This window comes from Lissotriton vulgaris, chromosome 5, assembly GCF_964263255.1.
Source record: "Lissotriton vulgaris chromosome 5, aLisVul1.2, whole genome shotgun sequence".
Lineage (NCBI taxonomy): Eukaryota > Metazoa > Chordata > Amphibia > Caudata > Salamandridae > Lissotriton > Lissotriton vulgaris.
The window spans coordinates 363,782,657-363,802,637 of NC_141693.1; the positions used below are offsets into that span (position 1 = coordinate 363,782,657).

Sequence of the window (19,981 nt, forward strand, 5' to 3'; positions counted from 1 at the left end):
TCACATTAAGCCACTTGATTCTAAAAGACTGTGTAGCCCTGGACAAGGTAAACAGCATTCCATGGCTGAGGTACGTTAGAGCGGCGTCCTGCAGGCTTGGGCGTCCTGAACTGCATAGATCACCAGAGGGTCTACAAAAAGAGGATATAGGTTGGATCAAACGTAACTTTCTGAATCTGTTAGAGACGGATCGGGAAGAGCAGGAGCAAAGGAAACTAGGGGTTAGAAGCAACCACTTGTTAGCCACTTCCCCCTCTATTGAACCGTACTTAAAATTTGTAACTAAGCCTTTCCATCCTTGTTGGTTAGGTTCCGGTTCAATCTAATTTATTTAACCTTGGGTACCTTCCCAAGGTGGGGTAAACCAGAAAACTCAGCTCCCTGTTCTTGAGATATGTTTTCCACACAGGATACTCTACATTGTGATGTTTTGTGAGCATTATTCAGAGCCAAGGTAAACATTTTTATATCCCTTATTGCGTGAGGCCAGCTTCGTACAAGTGAGGCCGGCCCTGCTCTATCTACAAATGCTCAGTAGTATGCATGTCAACTGCAGCGTAGCGTGCTTTTTGGTGGCCGCTGTCCGGATCCATAATATAAAGAGAGTGTGTATGTAATCGACTAGTAGGATTCTTAGTGGGAAATTTGCTGTTTATTAATTATACTGGACATAGTATACGATTAATTTTTGTACTGTAAATAGTGTGTTGCTGAATTGGAATAATCAAACGCATATTACATTTTATATATTTTTAACTGCTTTTAGGCTGTATGTGCTTTTACTGCTCTTTTATGATTTTAACTAATCGAAATAAAGAATCTTTGACTGACTAACTAGTCCACAATTCTACGGTTTAATTTTATTCATTCTTCACACTATAGATTGCACAAGGGGGTACTTTACCACCCTGAATATTTTCTTGACCCTTTTTGGACATCTGTTTTCTGATCTTCTCCCACACTACAGGACATTAGGAATTGAAGAATAACCAAGTGAGTATCTTAATTCTGTATTATTTCTATATTAGCAAATTGGTCTGTTATGATACCTATCAATTGGGAGACTTGAATAACAAGAAAACTGTCATGAAAAATACAGTTGCACAGCTAATACATTAATGCTTTTGGAAGTGTATAGAAACTGGATGGTTTAAAAAAATAGCAGTGTATATAGGTAGAGGGGTCTTGCTCTTTTTGTGTACAAGTGCTTGAAGTATTGTACATTGGGTTTATTGTAAATATCGTCTTGTATGTATATATGTGATATGGAGGCTGATATATATTTTTAATTTTACAGCCTTGACGAAGTCCTCTTGGACGAAACGCTGATGTGCAACTATAAAAAACTGTAAAAAACTTCAATGAAAGCGGATTTGAAATTCCTGTGCAAGACTCAAGAGGAATATTATTGGATGTGATTTGCTGATTTAGTATTATATGGAACTTGTTCTAATGCTGTCAATTGAGCTATATTGATCATATAATTGAATGCTCCTTTTCATTTGTTATGGTTCATCCTCAGAAGATATTTACTTCAATAAAGACCACTCACAAAACAAAAAGCAGACAGAAACAAACCTGTTGTGATAGAACTCAAATACTAAGAATATAATACGGTCACTCAATCCGCCTCTGGAGGGTAGAAAAAAGCAAGGAAAAAGATGTGAGAACCTGGAACTGTCAACTTGAGTCTTCCATTCAGGAGTCAACATATTTCTTTTTAAATTGTCGCTTCATTCACAAATTGTCATGTAACGTGCTCTTAAACACACCCCACTACTACTCCTTAAATCCTGGGAAGCTGATTATCAACAAGAGTGTACTATTAATTAAGTAAAAAGTGGCTCCATATGTCGATGGTATGTTTTATGTACAGCTCCAGAGTACCTCATGAAATCCAGACTTCAGACAAATCAGACTAAAGCATTTGCCAACAGCACACCCAAAGACGCAGGTGGTAGGAAATATATTTACACCGCTGCGATAGGGACAACTAATGTCTGAAGCATTTGTTAAGGTGAGGCAAGAGGTTGCTAAGAAGTATCTGATATGGGAGTGAGTAACAGTAGTAAGGAGCTCCGTCACATGTACTGGATCTGCAAAAGCTAATGAAGATTTACATTATTATTCTTCTCTGAGAGTTCATTACTATGACAGTAAAGCATTAGGAAAGTACCACTTCCAGATTTATTTCTTCAAGGAGCCAGTCATTTTGACTTCTTGGAGCACTCAAGAGAAGTGTTCTCAGGTACAGAAAGATTTATGAATGTGAGCTCAACCCAAGCACGTGTGCAACAATAGGCTACGGTCTAGGAAGGTGAAATTACCAGTGCTGTTGCATTAGTTAGGCCAAGTCATTAGAATTCAGACTTCGTTAAAAGACAAGGTTTTCATTACCATAGTCTATAAGGGTAACCAACTACTGTTTCCTTCTGAAGGTAGTGTCTTCATATTATTTCAATCAAACTATACATTTGTCATCCCCTTTCTAATAGAGCCACAGGTGTCTAACAGGCATTACACTAATTGATCGCAAAAAGGCATTAAGATGCATTTAAATAGGACAAATGACTGAGTGAAGAAACAACTTTTGGTCCCTTTTGGTGCAGTAAAGAAAAGAAAGCCATTTCTACATGGGTTGTATTTTGCATTTAGTACAGTTACTAAAAATCATATTTGAGCTTTTGCAGGGTGGCATAATGCAAAATACACTTAAGTAAAGTAGGCACATGAGCATTCATATGAAATATCTGTCTACTACAGATGGGCAGAGCAGCTATGTGCTAGCTCATCCCTGAAGGACAGTTTTTTAAAAATCTGTAGCAATAGCTATTCTGCAAATGTCCACTCTGCCGATTCATAAGGGTCCATATCGTCATTTAATCCTACTTCAGTGACACGGATCAAAAGGTATGGAACAGAAAATACAGTTAACTCACATACTGCTGAGAAGTTTAGGAAGCCTTGAGGTCAAGAGTGCTTTCAAGATGTAAAGGTAACAAGGCACATGCATAAAGCATAACTGTGTCAGCCTAAGGGTTTCATCATGGAAAAGGCAGTTTTGACAGTCTATGTACTGGAGTACATATTTAGAGATCCATTGACTCCTTCATGCAGTACTGTAGCAAACATCCTTGGCAAACTTCTCATTCTATGAAGAAAACATTTGTCATTTTTTGGGTGGATTTCACTTTCATTCTATTCCTCCATTTTTCACACCTAGGCCACTTTACGGGTAGTTTTTGAGGCAAGAATCAGAAATCACATTTCTAGATTTCCCTTCAAGAGGAGCACCAGTAATAGGGGGAGATCTGTAATCCATTGCAAAATAACTATATTTCTTCATTGGAACATTTTCTACATAAGTTAATGGTGGCAAAACCAATGCAGCTACCAAACGTTGATACTCTTTATACCTTGGCACTGATAAAATTGCCTACCTTGCTCAGAATTCGGAGAGGCATGCCTACTAGCAGCCTGCACAGAATGGTTGGAGCTGGTGCTATTTGGAGACGAAGGACTGGCAACCTGAGAAAGTTCATCCTTCACGGCGATATCTATGCACAAAAAGAGAAGGTAACTTATTGTACATGTATACATTCCTCGAGCACCAAAAGAAAAAGAGGGCCAGATTAAAAATCAATTCACTTTGGTGTCAACGATTACAAAGTGCAATATATAAAAAACATGTTAAAACAATGTTATTAACAATTCAATTTCCGCATGGCAAAGTGAAAATCAATATATAGCCCTGAGTGGTCGGTTGTGCCAAAGAGATACATTTTCATCCCAGTTTCAGCTACGACTGTGGATTCCTACACTCCAACCTCTTGCAAAAGAAACCTCAGCAGTGCAAGAGCTCTGGTCACAGAGAACAGAGTTGGCCAAGATCTAACCCAACCCCTGCTGCAGTGCATATTCAGCTGTGTGCAGAAAGGCTAACCACAGAGCATGGTCTTTTGTGAGGGCCATCAGCCATCCTCCCACATACCAACCTGCTGCATAATGGACGTGCATTGGTTTGGCTATTACAGCAGGCACTGGGTGCAGGCAATAAATACATCAACCCTCTTTTTGAGGGAAAAGTCTTGCTGCCACACCCTGCACCAGTTTCTGTGCAATCCAATAAGCTAAGCCAAGTAGACTGAGGGCAGACCCAGCACCAACTCCTGTGCCAATCGAACAAGCTTGCATGGAATATGTCAATGGACTGTGGGCCTAGGGGCCTCACATACTCCCTGCAGTCAGGGGATGCTACCCCAGCCTCATTACAAAACCGATCCCATCTTTTTTTTCCCTTTTTTCCAAGAGGCAGGCCTTGGTGGTTGGCATACTCTAATGACTGCTACAACAAAAAATGCAGGTGTTGCAGCCAATCACAGCCCCTGATCTCGCATTGGTAGACAGGATAAACTGCTCTTCTTTTCAATTATTTTTCTAATGTATTATGCTCAGATGATCTGAGAATCCAGATCCTCAAATGATTTGCAATTTGACAATGAAGATGCACATAAATCCTTAGAGTAACGTTTTGTAATTCATATTTTCAAACACTACAAAACAGATTAACATCAAACCAAGCAAATTTACTCCTCTGAATAATGTATGCGTTTCAAGGATTTTGATGTGATTCAAATCAGTGTTTTTGCTGAAGTGGTTTCCTATGAGAGTGAAAAATAAAAACAACTTTTTTATACTCGTTTTTTTTTTTTAACTCTTTCATTTTCACCCCATGGACAGATCTGCAAGAAATATCCTATGACGAAATGAAGTCACTAATGTCGGTTAAAAAAATGTTGTGCACATTTGTAAAACAGCAACAAAGTTATAGGTGAAGTAAAAAAACCTTTACAACCGAAATGGAGGTTTAAGCATAACCACAGGCACCGACAAATATATATGTATACACATATATATATATATATATATATATATATATATATATATATCAAATGCTACTTACCAGTATGCATCTGTTCTTGGCATGTAGGGCTGCTGACATTCATATCTGTGCATAGATCGCCGCCTAGTGTTGGGTCCGGATGATTGCACATTGTTGTCCTGGAAGAGTCTTCGAAGTATCACGAGATAGGTGGCTCCTCCCCTGGACTACAGTGCGCATGGGCATCGACTCCATCCCCAGATTGTTTTTAGCCATTGTGGCCAAGATGGAGTGAAACTCAGTGAAAGATGACCATGCCATGAAATGTTATGTGAACACTGCAGCTGCTACAGGCGCCGGGGAGGAGGGCGGGCGATATGAATGTCAGCAGCCCTACATGCCAAGAACAGATGCATACTGGTAAGTAGCATTTGCAGTTCGAGGCATGTGGGCTGCTGAATTCATATCTGTGCATAGAATACATAGCAGTCCCTCCATTAGCGGCGGCCGCCCGTGCCAGCTGCAGCAGTTTGGAAAAGTGTTTTGAGAACAGCCTGCACTACAGCTGCCTGCTGTTTGGAGTGCACGTCTACACAGTAATGCTTAGTAAATGTATGTGTGGTAGACCATGTGGCTGCTCTACATATGTCCTCTAAGGGAATGTTTCCAAGGAAAGCCATAGAGGTCCCCAACTTTCTGGTGGAGTGGGCCCTTGGTGGAATGCTAAGAGTGCGCTTTGCCTTTGCATAGCAGATTTGAATACATTTCACGATCCACCTAGCAATACCAGCCTTGGAAATAGGGTTACCTTTGTGATGTGGTGCAAAGGCAACGAAAAGCTGTTTAGTTTTCCTAAAATCCTTGGTTCTATCAATGTAATACATTAGGGCCCGTTTAACGTCAAGGGTGTGGAGCATCCGCTCCGCCAGTGACTCTGGATTCTGAAAGAAAACCGGCAACTCAATGGTTTGGTTGATGTGGAACTGAGACACAACCTTGGGTAAAAATGTAGGGTTTGTGCGGAGCACTACCCTATCAGCATGAACTTGGAAGAAAGGCTCTTGGATTGTGAGGGCTTGCAGTTCACTAACCCTCCGTAGCGATGTAATTGCTACAAGGAAAGCCACTTTCCATGTCAAGAAGTGAACCTCGCAGGAATGTAGTGGCTCAAAGGGAGGACCCATCAGTCTTGTAAGAACCACATTAAGGTTCCATTCAGGAGCTGGTGGAGTCCGTGGCGGAATGACTCTTTTGAGGCCTTCCAGAAACGCTTTGATGGCAGGCACCTTGAAAAGTGAAAGGTGCTGTCTATTTTGGAGGTATGCGGCCATCGCAGACAGGTGAATGCGAATGGAAGTATATGCCAGATTACACTTGTACAGATGGAACAGGTAACAAATGATGTTCTGAATAGAAGCATCTAGTGGATCAATGTTGTGGGTTGCGCAATAGACGACAAACCGCTTCCATTTCGCCGCATAACAGGCTCTAGTAGTGGGCTTCCTAGCCTCCCGAATGATGTCCATGCAATTGGGAGGAAGGTTGAGGTAGCCAAACTCTAGGACTTCAGGAGCCAGATCGCCAGGTTGAGCTGTTGCGGATCTGGGTGCTGAATGTCGCCATGGCTCTGCGTCAGAAGGCTGGGTGTGAGACGAAGCCTTTGATGAGGTACCACTGAGAGTTCCAGAAACGTGGTGTACCATGGTTGGCGAGCCCACGTTGGAGCAACTAGGATGAGAGTCATCGAGTGCTGCCTGAGCTTGCGCGCCACCAGCGGTATCAGGGGTGCTGGGGGAAAAGCGTACGCAAATCTGCCTGACCAGTTCATCCACATCGCATTGCCCTGTGATTGCGGGTGTGGGAACCTGGCGGCGAAGCTTTGGCATTTTGCGTTCTCCTTTGTGGCGAACAGGTCGATCTCTGGATGACCCCACCTTTGGAAGTACGGTTGGAGTACTGATGGATGTATCTCCCACTCGTGCATTTGATGGCTGTGCCTGCTGAGCAGTTCCGCCATTTGATTGTCCTTGCCTGGGAGATGTTCTGCCATGAGGAAAATGTTCCTCTGAATGGCCCACTTCCACATGCTCTAAGCCAGATGAGACAGCTGCGGAGAGTGTGTGCCCCCCTGTTTCTGAATGTAGTACATGGCTGTCATGTTGTCCGTCCGGATCAACACGACCTTGTTGCACAGATGTACTTTGAATGCCTTTAAGGCCATGAAGATTGCCATCAGTTCCAGTACATTGATGTGCATCTTCCTTTGCTGTAGTGTCCATAGTCCCTGCACCGTGTATTGGAGTACATGCGCTCCCCAACCCTGGAGAGAAGCGTCCGTTGTCAGGATGATCTGCGGCACAGGCTCTTGAAACGGTCGGCCCTTGCAAAGGTTTCGTGGATTCCACCAATGCAGAGAGTTGTATGCCCGACCGCTCACCAACACTAGGTCTTTTAACTGCCCGTGAGCCTGAGTCCACTGACGTGCTAAGCACTCCTGAAGCGGACGCATATGTAGTCTCGCGTGCGGGACTATGGAGATGCAGGAGGCCATCATGCCTATCAACTGCATGAACACTCTGGCTGGAAGCGAGTGTTGAGGTCTGAATCTTTGGATCAGCGACTGAATGCTGTTGTTTCTCACTGAATTCGGCTGCGCAGTGGCCGCCAGAGTGTTTATAGTCGCACCCAGATACTGCCGTATGTGGGCGGGCTGGAGATGTGATTTTGGATAATTCAGTGAGAAACCCAGATCGTGCAGAAGGTGAATGGTGTGGGACACGTGGTCGGCGCACTGCTGGGCCGACTTCGCTTGAATGAGCCAGTCGTCCAGATAGGGGTAGACGTGGATGTTTTGACGTCTTAGATGCGCCGCCACCGTCGCTAGGCACTTTGTGAAGACCCTCGGCGCTGTGGTGACCCCAAAAGGCAAAACCTTAAACTGGTAGTGCTGGTTTTGAATGGTGAACCTGAGGTACTTTCTGTGTGAAGGATGCAGTGGAATGTGAAAGTACGCATCCTTGAGGTCCAGAGTTGCCAGGAAGTCCCCTTGCCGAAGCAGTGGGAGAACCTGCTGCAGCGTGAGCATATGAAAATGTTCCGACAGAATGTAAAAGTTTAGAGGTCTGAGGTCTAGGATGGGCCTGAGGGATCCGTCCTTCTTTGGAATCAGAAAATACAGGGAGTAAACTCCTGTACCTTGTTGTTGCAGGGGCACGAGCTCTATTGCTCCTTTTTGCAGCAGGACGTTGACTTCCTGCTGCAACAAGTGCAAGTGCTCGCCGGACATAGGACGGCTTTTTGGGGGTATGTTGGGTGGAGTGGATGTGAGCTCCAGACAATAACCATATTGGATAAGAGATCTGACCCACCTGTCCGTGGTGATGGACTTCCACACGGGCAGGAACTGCTGGAGTCTCCCCCCGACCGGTGTTGTGTGGTCGGGGGGCAGTGACAAGGCGTCACTGTTTGTTGGCGGTGGAGGACCTGGAGCTGTTATTACCACGTCCTCTGCCCTTGACGTTGTTGCCACGGTATCCACCCCGACCCATGTTGGTATAGGAGGGTTGGGTGTTACTCTTATAGAACTGTGTTGACTGTGACGCTTGACCCCTCGAGGTGCCTCTATTATTGGAGCGGCGAAAGGAACCACCCCGAAACTGCTGTGACTGTAAGGCACCCATAGACTTAGCAGTGTCGGTGTCCTTCTTCATCTTTTCGAGGGTGGTATCGACTTCTGGGCCAAACAGGTGGTCTGGGTTGACAGTTTGGTTGAGGATGGTAGTCTGAATGTCTGGTTTGAAACCGGATATTCTGAGCCATGCATGCCTACGCAGTAGAACGCTAGTGTTTATCGCTCTTGAGGGGGTGTCAGCCACATCCAGAGCGCACTTAATTGAAGCATTGGTGATAAGCTTCCCCTCCTGTATCAGCATCTCAGCTGCTTCCTTATACTGCTCTGGAAGGTGTTGTAGAAGGGTCTCAAGAGTGTCGTAGTGTGCCCTGTCGTAACGCGCAAGCAGCGCCTGTGTGTTGGATATGCGCCATATGTTTGCAGCCTGCGCAGCAACACGCTTCCCCGAAGCCTCAAATACTTTAGATTCCTTATCTGGGGGAGGAGCATCACCCGTAGTCTGTGAGTTGGCTCTTTTGCGAGCATTGGAGACAACCAAGGAATCCAGAGGCAACTGTCCTTTGATGTATGTTGGATCAGTGGGCGCTGCCTTGTACTTTTTGTCAATACGTGGGTTGACGACTCTTGCTCGGTGGGCTCCTTGAAGACCTCCGGCGCATGTTTCAACACCCCTTTTAGCATTGGCAAAGTCTTTACAGTTTTTTCAGCGACTGAAAAGGTGTCAAAAAGAAAATCGACGTCTACTGGGTCAGCATGGAGATCGACGTCATGGTTGGCTGCCGCCCTTTCAATAAGAGCATTGAAAGCTGCAGAGTCCTCAGTTGGAGAAGTTTTTGCTGTAAAGAGCTGAGGCTCCTGTCCTGAATGCGAGTCCCCAGGGTCGCCACCAGCAGACCAAGGCTCAGTCACATCCTCTGGGTCTGAGTAGACTGGGTAGGCATACTCATCCTCGTCGTCACCATCACCCTCCTCAACATTAGAATGAGTGGGTGAAAGTTCATGGCCTTGAGGTGATGCTGGCTCCAAAGGGGCAGAGGCACCAGAAGGGTTTATCTTTCTTTTAAGTGGTATTTGGAAATGCTCCAAAGCTGGTTCAGGGGTGATCTTCCGTTTAAGGAGAGAGAGCTTGCCTGTGTTGGCGTCGATGATTACTTCTCGACGCTCCTCTTCTGCCAGTGGTTGGTGGCGCGGGCGTGGAACCACCAACGATGCCTTCGGCGTCGAGGATAACTTCAAGGGTTTCCCTGCCCCAGGCTTTGCTGCGAAAGCCTTCGGCGCCGTTTTCGGCGGTAACGTGAAGAGAATCGGGTTTGGCACTTTCGCCGGTTTCTGGAGAGGCTTGGGCACAGTGTCCTGCGGCTCGACTGCCGTGGTCCCCTCCCTAATACGCTGAAGGGACTCGTTGACCTTTCTAGTGAGCAAGGCGGAGGAACGGACCGACTCGAGAGAGTCTTCTGAAGCAGATTGTGGCCCGGCGACCGAGGCCGCAGTCTTCGGAGCCGACGCAGCAGCCCCCTTGGCCTTGTCGAGTGGAAGCGGGTCAGCGATAGACTTGGGGTCGTCCTGCCGCTTTTTCGTGGTCTTCTTATGGTCGTCGACCTTCTTGGCATCGATGCGACTTTTAAGTGCGTCGACCAACTTCGGCGCTGACGCCGCCGCGTCGCCCGTTTTCACCTTTGGCTTCGACACCGTAGTCTTCGGGTCGGCCATTTTGGCGTGCCCCTTGAGCTCGACGGCCATCTTGGATTTCTTCGGCACCGAGGCCTCCGAAGCCTTCGATCCGACCAGTGCGACTTGCGCTTTCGGTTTCGAGACGTCTGGCGTCGAAACCGATGGTTTCACTTTCGGTTTCTGTACCGTAAGTGGCGCTGCATCAATGTCCGTGGCCGGGCCGGAAGGCGGAGCCGTGGGACGGGAATCAAGACTTTGGGTAAGGCCCGAAGGCGATCCCTCAGCCTGGGCCTTATAATGTTGGCTGGCCCCGGAGTCAGTGTGAGGAAGCTCCTCCTCCGAGCTATCCTCTACGGTGGCAATGGCCCCGTCGTCGTCCCCTACCTCCTCGACGACTTCATCGAAATCCTCGTCTTCCGCGTCATAGTCTTCCTCGACCTCAGACGCCGGATTAGATTCCGTGATATCTTGGATAGTGTTGTCGCCGACATCCTCCGTGTCGAAGATGTCCGTCGGAGGGGGTGCCGATCGCTGGCCTGCAGTCTTGCAGCTCGGCGGAGCTTAAGCGTCTTCTTCGACCGGAACTTGGAGCAGGCCATACACTTGGCCTCGTTGTGGTCCGGCGACAAGCACTTATTGCACACCGGGTGGACATCGATATGTGGGTACTTCGAGGCACACACCGGGCACCACTTAAATGGACTTCGTTCCATGATGAAGTAGTTTGGAGCGTCGTGTAGGCCCGTCCACGCCGAAAGCACGTGGAAGGGCGGAATTGGCTCGGAGTCGATGAACAAACGAACCCGAACGATAGACAATACCGACGCGAGTCCTAAAGACCTTTTGGTCTCAAGTAAAAGAAGTTAAACAACTATCGATTCCGACAGAGGGAACCGAAACACATCCGAACCCAATGGCGGAAAAAAACAATCTGGGGATGGAGTTGATGCCCATGCGCACTGTAGTCCAGGGGAGGAGCCACCTATCTCGTGATATTTCGAAGACTCTTCCAGGACAACAATGTGCAATCATCCGGACCCAACACTAGGCGGCGATCTATGCACAGATATGAATTCAGCAGCCCACATGCCTCGAACAAATATATATACACACACATACATACACACACACACACACATCTCCAACACAAGTTCGTCCCGTTGAAGGAAGCAAACAAAACCAGAAGGTAATGAATAAGCGTTTAATCGTGTAAGCTGCAACCTCTTCAGTCAAAAGCGAATCAACCACAAATCCAAGTCTATTACGCCAAATCCAAGTCTAATCGACGACACGTTTCGTGCACCTCTCGCAATTCTTCCAGGGCTGACTTGGAAACAACAGCGCTTGCAAGCTCACCTCATCTTAAATCACCTGTGGCACTCGCCCCAGTGGGCGGGATAAACGAGCTGCTTGTTGCTCTAGGTAGTCTTAATGGTGCAGTGAAATACTCATTCCTGTGAATTTGCAATCACGCTGCAGTATTAACGGCACCATTAAGACTACCTAGACTTTGGATCTGTACTAATAAAAAAAGTCAAACGGAGTTACTTTGTGCGGCGCATTTTTGCATAAAAAAAAAATATATATATATATATATATATATATATATATATATATATGCATATATATATCAATTAATTGAGAAGCCTTGGTAACAGGTATTTTATGCATTTACAGCGTAAGTTGGGTTTCAAGACGAATTATCACTGTATATGGACAAACTTCTCCCACTAGGGCTTGATTTGATATAAATGAATAACTATAGTTGGTATCCAAGTCACCTGGTACACTTTATACACTAAGATTTCACAAGGTGAATTGATTTAACAGCCTTGAAGAGGAGCAATGCAGTAGGGTATAAAAAAAAAAAAAAAAAAGAGTTTACATTTTCGGTTGGGCGTTTGGATTAAGTATATTAAGCTTTGTAGCTCCCAGCCCAAAAAATTATTAAGCGTCATAAGGTTATCAATCAGTTAGACTCTTGCTGGAGGCAACTTAGAGAACATCAAGGATTATTGACATTCTAAAGAAATTAAAGATATGAAAATAAGCATATGAACAATGTTCAGACTTTGAATAATATGTAGGTCTTCAGCATGTAGACCTTGATTGATGAGGAACAACGTAGTGCGTAAAACTGGAGTGATGATGCATTGATCTGCAAAGACAGGTCCTAGAATAATTGCAGGGAGGTTGTTATATTCCTCTAAGCAATGGAGATTTCCTCAGGTGTTCAGCTATAAAAACAAAGAAAGCACAGGCATTTGGAGAGGCAGTTTGGACCTTTTGGTCTCCCACAAGTATATAATTCCACAAAAATTAAAAACAGAAAACCGAATGAATTTACTCTCAATCCCTAAAGGTGTAAAGTAAAATTGTGTTGTTTGGAAGGTTGCAAGGTTTGCAAAGAGAAAAAGTAAAAAAATAAATTTAAAAAAAAAGCTCAGAGGGGCAGGATCCTGTTGCCAAGAGCTGAAACTCTTCACCTGCCACTGAAAGGACATGATAGGATAACTGGTAGTATTTTCTTTCTTAAAGGTAACAGTCAGGGTTTATTTTCCAAAGAAACTAAGTGAATTTGGCCAATATAGCCTTATCGACTGTCAAAAATACATTGTTTATTTTGAAAAATTTATTTCCGTTCTGTATTTATTACATTGCTGGAAAACGTATAAATTGTATTTAGAATGAAAAAAGGCTTTCAAAAAGGAAAGTACATTGTATACATTTCTTCTGTTAAAACTTCTCCAGGATCCCACCCACGGGTCAATCAATCAATCAATCAAAGCACTTGTATAGCACGCTACTCACCCGGAAGGGTCTCAAGGCGCTTGGGGGAGGAGGGCCGCTACTGCTCGAACAGCCAGGTCTTGAGTTGTCTCCTGAAGGCAAGGTGGTCCTGGGTCAGCCGAAGGTGGATGGGGAGGGAGTTCCAGGTCTTGGCAGCCAGGTAGGAGAAGGATCTGCCTCCGGCGGTGGCTCTTCGGATGCATGGTACGGCGGCGAGGGCGAGGCTGGCGGACCGTAGCTGGCGGGTGGGCGCGTGGAAGGTCAGGCGGTCGTTGAGGTACTTGGGGCCCAGGTTAGGGAGAGATTTGTGTGCGTGGGTGAGGAGTCTGAACGTGATCCTCTTGTTGACGGGGAGCCAGTGCAGGTTCCTCAGGTGGCCGGAGATGTGGCTGCGTTGAGGGATGTCCAGGATGAGTCGGGCGGAGGCGTTCTGGATGCGTTGTTGTCTTTACTGTAGCTTGGCTGTTGTTCCGACGTAGATGGTGTTTCCGTAGTCCAGCCGGAGGGTGAAGAGGGCCTGGGTGACCGTCTTCCTGGTTTCGATCGGGATCCATCGGAAGATCTTGCGGAGCATGCGGAGGGTGTGAAAGCATGAAGAGGAGACGGCGTTGACTTGTCTGGTCATCGAGAGGGAGGAGTCCAGGATGAAGCCCAGGTTGCGTGTGTGGTCTGTCAGCTTTGGGGCGGTGCCCAGGGCTGGGGGCCACCAGGAGTCGTCCCAGGCGGAGGGTGATGGCCCAAGGATGAGGACTTCCGTCTTGTCCGAGTTCAGTTTCAAGCGGCTGTTCTTCATCCACTCGGCGAAGTTTTTCATCCCTTCGTGGAGGTTGGTTCTGGCGGTGTCGGGGTCTCTGGTGAGGGAGAGGATCAGCTGGGTGTCGTCGGCCTAGGAGATGATGTTGAGGTTGTGTTGGCGTGCGATGGCTGCGAGAGGTCTCATGTACTGCTTTACTGCTTAGGACCACTAATGAAGATCCCCTTGAGGAGAACTGGTTGTACCTAGGTTCAATGTTCAGTAGGTGACACAACATCAACAGTAAACTAATGTGGTACTAAGAACCGCCTATTACTCCTTTCAACTAGGTTCAGATAAAAAAAACTGGACTCGCAGACCACGTGATTAAGTAGTAATCCCATATGGGGGTGTGGAGGGGTCAGGATCTGCACATCTTGCCTTCTCAAAAGCTGCTGGTAAATAAAAAAAAGAGGGCACCTAGTCTACCACTGTACAATAAATCTGTAGTTCTGTAGTCACAGGTGATTAAGTACTTGTAAACCTGATTTTGCATTATATAAAACTTCACTGAAGTAAAGCAGGCCCTGTACACAGGTCAGAATATTCTACATTTATGACCATCACTGAAGATTCTAGGGGAACTTCCTTTCCAGCACTGGATTCCTCATAGATTCATATTCTTTCATCTGGACTACATGAAGCAATATGGGAAAAGGCTCACAATTAATGAAAAACATTCAGAAGCACAGCATGGTTCAGTGTGAAATCTCTTCTTGCTCTCATGTGCAGGCAAGGCTGTTTAAATGTGCACTAGCTTTCAAAGGAGTTGGCATTAAGCACTCTTGCAGCGAAACTCTCGCGTAAAGGACTGCTGAAGCAGATATAGTAATCGTGGAATGTTCAGTGACCATTCCATTATCTGGCTGGCTTAAGCCCTTCTTCAATTATTTTTTTTCTTTAGCTAGTCGGAAGGCTACTAATAACATATGCAAAGTGCAAAAGCTTTGGTTTATGCAAGAGGAACCTCATATGGAGGAGTAAACTCTCTGCTATAGTATCTGAGTCGAACAGAAGAAATACAACATTACAGGCTCACTGACATAACAGTGTGAGAATCTTCCGTGTGATCCTTGGGTTGGTGTGCAATGTGATCTTGTTACTGTAAAACCAAATCTTTCCTTTATGTAAAGCCCTGCATCTCCTAATGACCTGGAAAATAGATGGGCAAAGCAAGGCAGTCGTAGGAAAAATAATGGTTTCAACATTGTGGCTAGGCTTAAACATGGGGCCCATCAGTTTCATCAATAAGGCTGCATTTAACTTTACACAGTCTGTGGGTTTGAAGTGTCTTGAATGGACTCCTTGATCATTGAGAAACCACTAAATGGAACTGTAGGTTGCTCAGTATATCAGAGATGCATTTTTACTGAATTAAACCAGATATTACATTAAGCAAGCACATACATGTAAGGCAACACTTATTGATGTAGTAGACCTGATAAAATCCCTGATAAACAGACCAATAGCTATTTCAATGTGAGACTTATTAATTTACAGAGCCTTTAAGTGTGTCATTAACACTAGAGCAAATAAGTTAAGCATATCATTTGCAGTTGAATACTACTGTGGGTGATTGCCATTTTCTTATGGTTTGCTTACGGACACAGCATTCACAAAAGGTAACAATATATGCCTTGATCTAGAAATACATTTTCATCCCTGAGGATAACGCTAAAAGACCAACCCTTAGTCACTTGACTATCTGAGATAAGGGCTTACAAATTCTGTAGTTAGAGCTGAATTTAAATATAATCTCCAGAAAAGATCTCATCATGCTGACTAACTGCAGCTTTCTGAAAAGACATTTACAGGCTACATAATAGACTTGCTATGTAGATCAGCCTAGCTAATTTATAGCTCAATACAGGTTCCTTATTCTAAGGTTTCAGATAACTCCACTGAATGGGTTTAGAGGGTTTTTAAAAAGTTCTAGCAACTGTAGTGGGAGTTGCTGCCTCTGTGAGAGCTAAAAGAACAAGTTACTTACCTTCAGTAATAATATATCTGTAAGAAACATAGATTAGTTGTGGATTCCTTACATTAGAATTACCCCCAGGCGTCAGACTGGATCTGGAGAAAGTTTTTCGTCAGCAGTAACCCTGCGAGTCGAAAGGTGGCGCCGATCGGCTCCGCGTAAGTCGTTGGTGTCACGGTTGCCGGGATGACATCACGGTGGCTAGATAGACGACGCCCTCGCGCGCTGAAGTCCATTCTGTACACGACTTTCCACGCCAGAAGCACAGAGCCATGCAAGACACTGGTGCACAAAACTAGGGACCTGAAAGGAAATCCTTAACCCTATAAGTTAGTTCACAGAGCGGGGAGGATGGGTTGGGTGGCAAGGAATCTATAACTAACCTATGTTTCTTACAGATATATCGTTACTGAAGGTAAGTAACTTGTTTCATCTGAAAAAAGAGTTAGTTATAGATTCCTTACCTTAGAATAGATACCCCAGCAATACCAACCCCGGAGGTGGGTCTGCAAACTAAGTTCACACCAGTAAGTCCTGGAGAAGAAAACTGCCAAAGAAGCAGTCTCTCCGGACTTGGCTGTCCAGCAGGCAGTAGTGTCTTGTGAACATGTGCAGCGATGCCCACGGAACTGCCTGACATATGTCATTATGGGGGACTCAACGTCCCAAAGCAGTGGTAGCTGCAGTCGCCCTGGTGGAATGGGCGCCCAACCCCACTGGAGGCTCTTTCTTTGCCAAGGAATAACAAGCCTTAATGCACAAAACGACCCATCTAGAAATGGTCTGTTTGTGCACAGCCCAACATTTTTTGGTGCCCATGTAGCCAACAAAGAGCTGGTCATCCACACTGAATTGTTTTGTGCGATCCAAGTAAAAGGAAAGTCCACGTCTTGGATCCAGACGGTAAACCTCTCTTCATCTTTGGAACAATGCGGAGGCGGAAAGAAGGTTGGCAAACTGATGGTCTGTTCAATATGGAAAGGAGTAACCATTTTGGGCAGGAAGGAAGGACGAGTTCGAAGGACAACCTTGTCCAGATGAACAGTCAGAAAAGGAGGCTTAGAAGAAAGTGCTTGGAGCTCACTCACCCTGCGCGCAGTCGTGATGGCCACTCGAAAAGCTGTTTTCATGGTCAGAAGCCTGAGGACAGTTATATAGCGGCTCAAAGGGAGCGTACATAAAATATGTAAGAACCAAGTTCAAGTCTCACTGGGGCATTACGAAGGGAACAGGGAAAAAAGATGAGTAATGCCCTTAAGGAAGAGATTTACAACAGGGGACTTGAATAGAGAAGGCTGATCAGGAAGCCCTAGAAAGGCTGAATTGGCCAGGAGGTGTGGAACAGGAGCCCATATTACCATCGATGCCCAGGCTGCTGGCGCAAGACGCCTCTTAGTTCCCATTCTGAATAATTACCAAAAATAAAGAGACGGGCGCTGAAAGCAGGAATCAAGAACAGAGTTTAATTCTCATGAGGAGAGCCTGTCATGTCAGACACGAAACAAGGTGCCATCGGGAGGTGCTCTAACAAGTGAGCTGAGACTCAACCTTTTATACCTTACAAAACACTTGGTATTACAGTCACAGCATTGTGAAACGAAGGAAAGATAACCCTATAATCCTCGTGTCAATCCTACCCCACATGTGTTCACAATAGGGACCCTTGACCTGCTGATAAGAGGGGAGGGCAATCACGCAGCTGAGTGTTTCATCAACAGTTTAGGATGTGCGCGCCTAATCATAGCCAGGGGGTGGGGTGGCCAGGATCAATAGTGGGTCCTTTGAAGAGGAGTGACTTCATACAATAAGGGCAGTAAATGGTATCTCCTGGCCTAGGCGATGGCCTCGGACATGTGTGGTCAGCCGGGCTCGGGGGAAGGGGTCATCAAAGGAGTGGTATTCATGCTGCGTGGACAATCGAGCGCGGAGGGAAGGCTTGTCAACAGAGGGGCATTCATGGAAGGAAAGGAGGTGTTGGTCAGGCGCGGTCGTGGCTCTCAAGGACAGGGTCTTGCAGAAGAAGAAGGTTTATGACTTGCCCATGTGAGGAGAAGGGAGGGGTAGCCAGGGTGGACACGGGGACAGAGTCACATAGAGAGAGAGATCTTATGACCCGTACAAGAGAGAGCGGGGGCAGTCAGGTGCAGCTGGGGAGGGCTATGTCAGCTAAGGCGAAGGATGCCTCTTCAAGAGGAAATGGGGGGGGGTTTTGTGCGGGTCAAGCAGGAGAGTTGCCTTTCACAGCAGGGTCGCGCAGAGGGAGAGGGTTTCATGGTCTATGCATGAGAGAGGGGGTGTAAGATACGCGCAGGAGGGAAGCCGGGGATTCCAATGGGTAAAAGGCCATGGTGCCTAGAATGGCTGTGCATATGCATATAGGTATGGGCTCTTACTGGCAGAGTGATACGGTCAATAGTTTACGGTATTCATGGTGCTCACAGGGAGAGGAGTGGGAGAAGAAGGGAAATGAATGCTGTTTATGTACATTAATTTCTTCAATTCCCGCAGTCGCCCCTTTTTACATTACAGCAGTCATTTTTGCAATTGATGGGTTTACAGGTAGACAGGCATCGTTGATGGATTAGCATTTTGTCGATACTAACATTTGGCGTACAATCATAGACAGTTGAGGTGATGGGCAGAATGCAGCACATAGGAAATTGCATTTCGTTGTGTTCCTGACAATTAAACGCACTACATAGCATAAATCTTTCTAACTTAAAAATGTGACCAATGAACATTTTGACCAAGCAGTTGAGGGCGGAATCAGTTCAATATACAAAGTCTCTTCGTCACAGTGTCTTTTAGCAGTGAGCCATCACTGGTAGGCTCTAGTCCGTGTCCTTTCGTTGGCGCTGTTGAGCACCGGCGGTGGAGCTATAGGTCCAGCTCGGTTCTATCCTTACGCGTTGCAGGGTGCGGTCAGTCCTCTGCTGTTAGACCACAGTCCTGTTCCCTAAACAATCCGTTTAGCGGCGCCTTATGCTCGGCACCTATATTTCCGTGGCAACACCCTATTCCCACCTGAATGCCGTTCTTCCTTTTGGCGTGAAGTCACATGGAAAAGAGGGTGTGTGTTGTTCAAACAGTCGATAGGAGAGAGGAGGAGTTGGGTCAGAGTTCCTGGGACACACAAAAGAGACCAAGGGAGCAAAGGATAACAAGCAGGCAGGCCCATCAATCGGGCCCAAAGAAGGGGGACGGAGACTCCAGGCACACGTGGGTTAGCAGACGGAGGGCTTCAGGGCAGCCCGTCAAGTTTCATTTTCCACGTTTGAAATTGCTGTCTCGTCCCGCATCTTGTTGCTCTGCAGCTCCACCTTTGGTCGAGGTCACACGTGTCTCAAGATCTGCAGCCAGGCTGTACGTCACGTCCGACCCTTCTCCTTCGGTGGTCGTGAATCTTTGAATAGGTACAAAACAAGCTTTTAGAGAACTGGCAGACGAAGACATTTATGCATGTGAATTCCTCCCTTAATCCTACGCATTTGGGAGATACGCTCGTCGGTCACAGTCAGAGGTCTATTACCAAGCAGTGCATATGTCGGCATTCCTACTGAGTTCATGCCAAGTTTATTCATCGTCCTATTTATAACTCAAGTGAGGATAAATAAGATTCCCATCAACTGTGCATTTCATCATATTCAACATTTCGGAACATTTCCCTTCAAGGCTGGCTAACCTTTTCAAACAGGGCGGGGGCGCTATCATCGAGAGTCAGGTAAAACAGGGTTTTCTCGAGGGACGACAGTTACTCATGGTCATCATGTTTATATCCGGGACAGCAGCTGGGGTCTATCAAATGGGGCGGGGATGCTTCGGGCGCTCGCGCTTGGGTGCAAAAGGGGGTGGGGCAATCTGGGCATTGGGGGTCAATCTAGACGATGGTGTTCGTCTCTGATGAACAGAAAAATAAGGTGCCATTGACATACAGTTCCCCTATAAAAGGCCAAATTGAGGGACCTTAGTCGTCTTACCTGTCCTTTCCTTCTCAGCCAATTCGAGTTCATTCATTTTTGCAGAAAGGAGAGGTAGTAATATGGCGAGATACAATCATTTTAGTTTCGGTCAATTTCGCTGAACACCTTCGCGTTCAATAAGTATCCAATCAGGCTGGTGCCAGTGAGGCACGGTTTTACCATAAAAAGGAAGAGGAAATAGGGAGACTCTCAGAGAGTGAGAGTCGTCTGCAATCTAAACGAGCCATTTGGTACACGTATGACATGTAGAGAGAGA

The 19,981-nt window shown here is 46.0% G+C and overlaps 1 protein-coding gene across 2 annotated transcripts in view; it reads right to left on the reverse strand.

The window, feature by feature from the left end:
- The window catches only part of ZBTB17 (zinc finger and BTB domain containing 17), a 330,328-nt gene that overhangs the window by 172,873 nt on the left and 137,474 nt on the right, over window positions 1–19,981 (reverse strand). For both annotated transcript variants that reach the window (XM_086921685.1, XM_086921684.1), the window contains exon 5: window positions 3,441–3,557. In XM_086921685.1, the coding sequence (XP_086777811.1) occupies window positions 3,441–3,557 (117 nt within the window). The remainder of the gene's footprint in view (window positions 1–3,440; window positions 3,558–19,981) is intronic.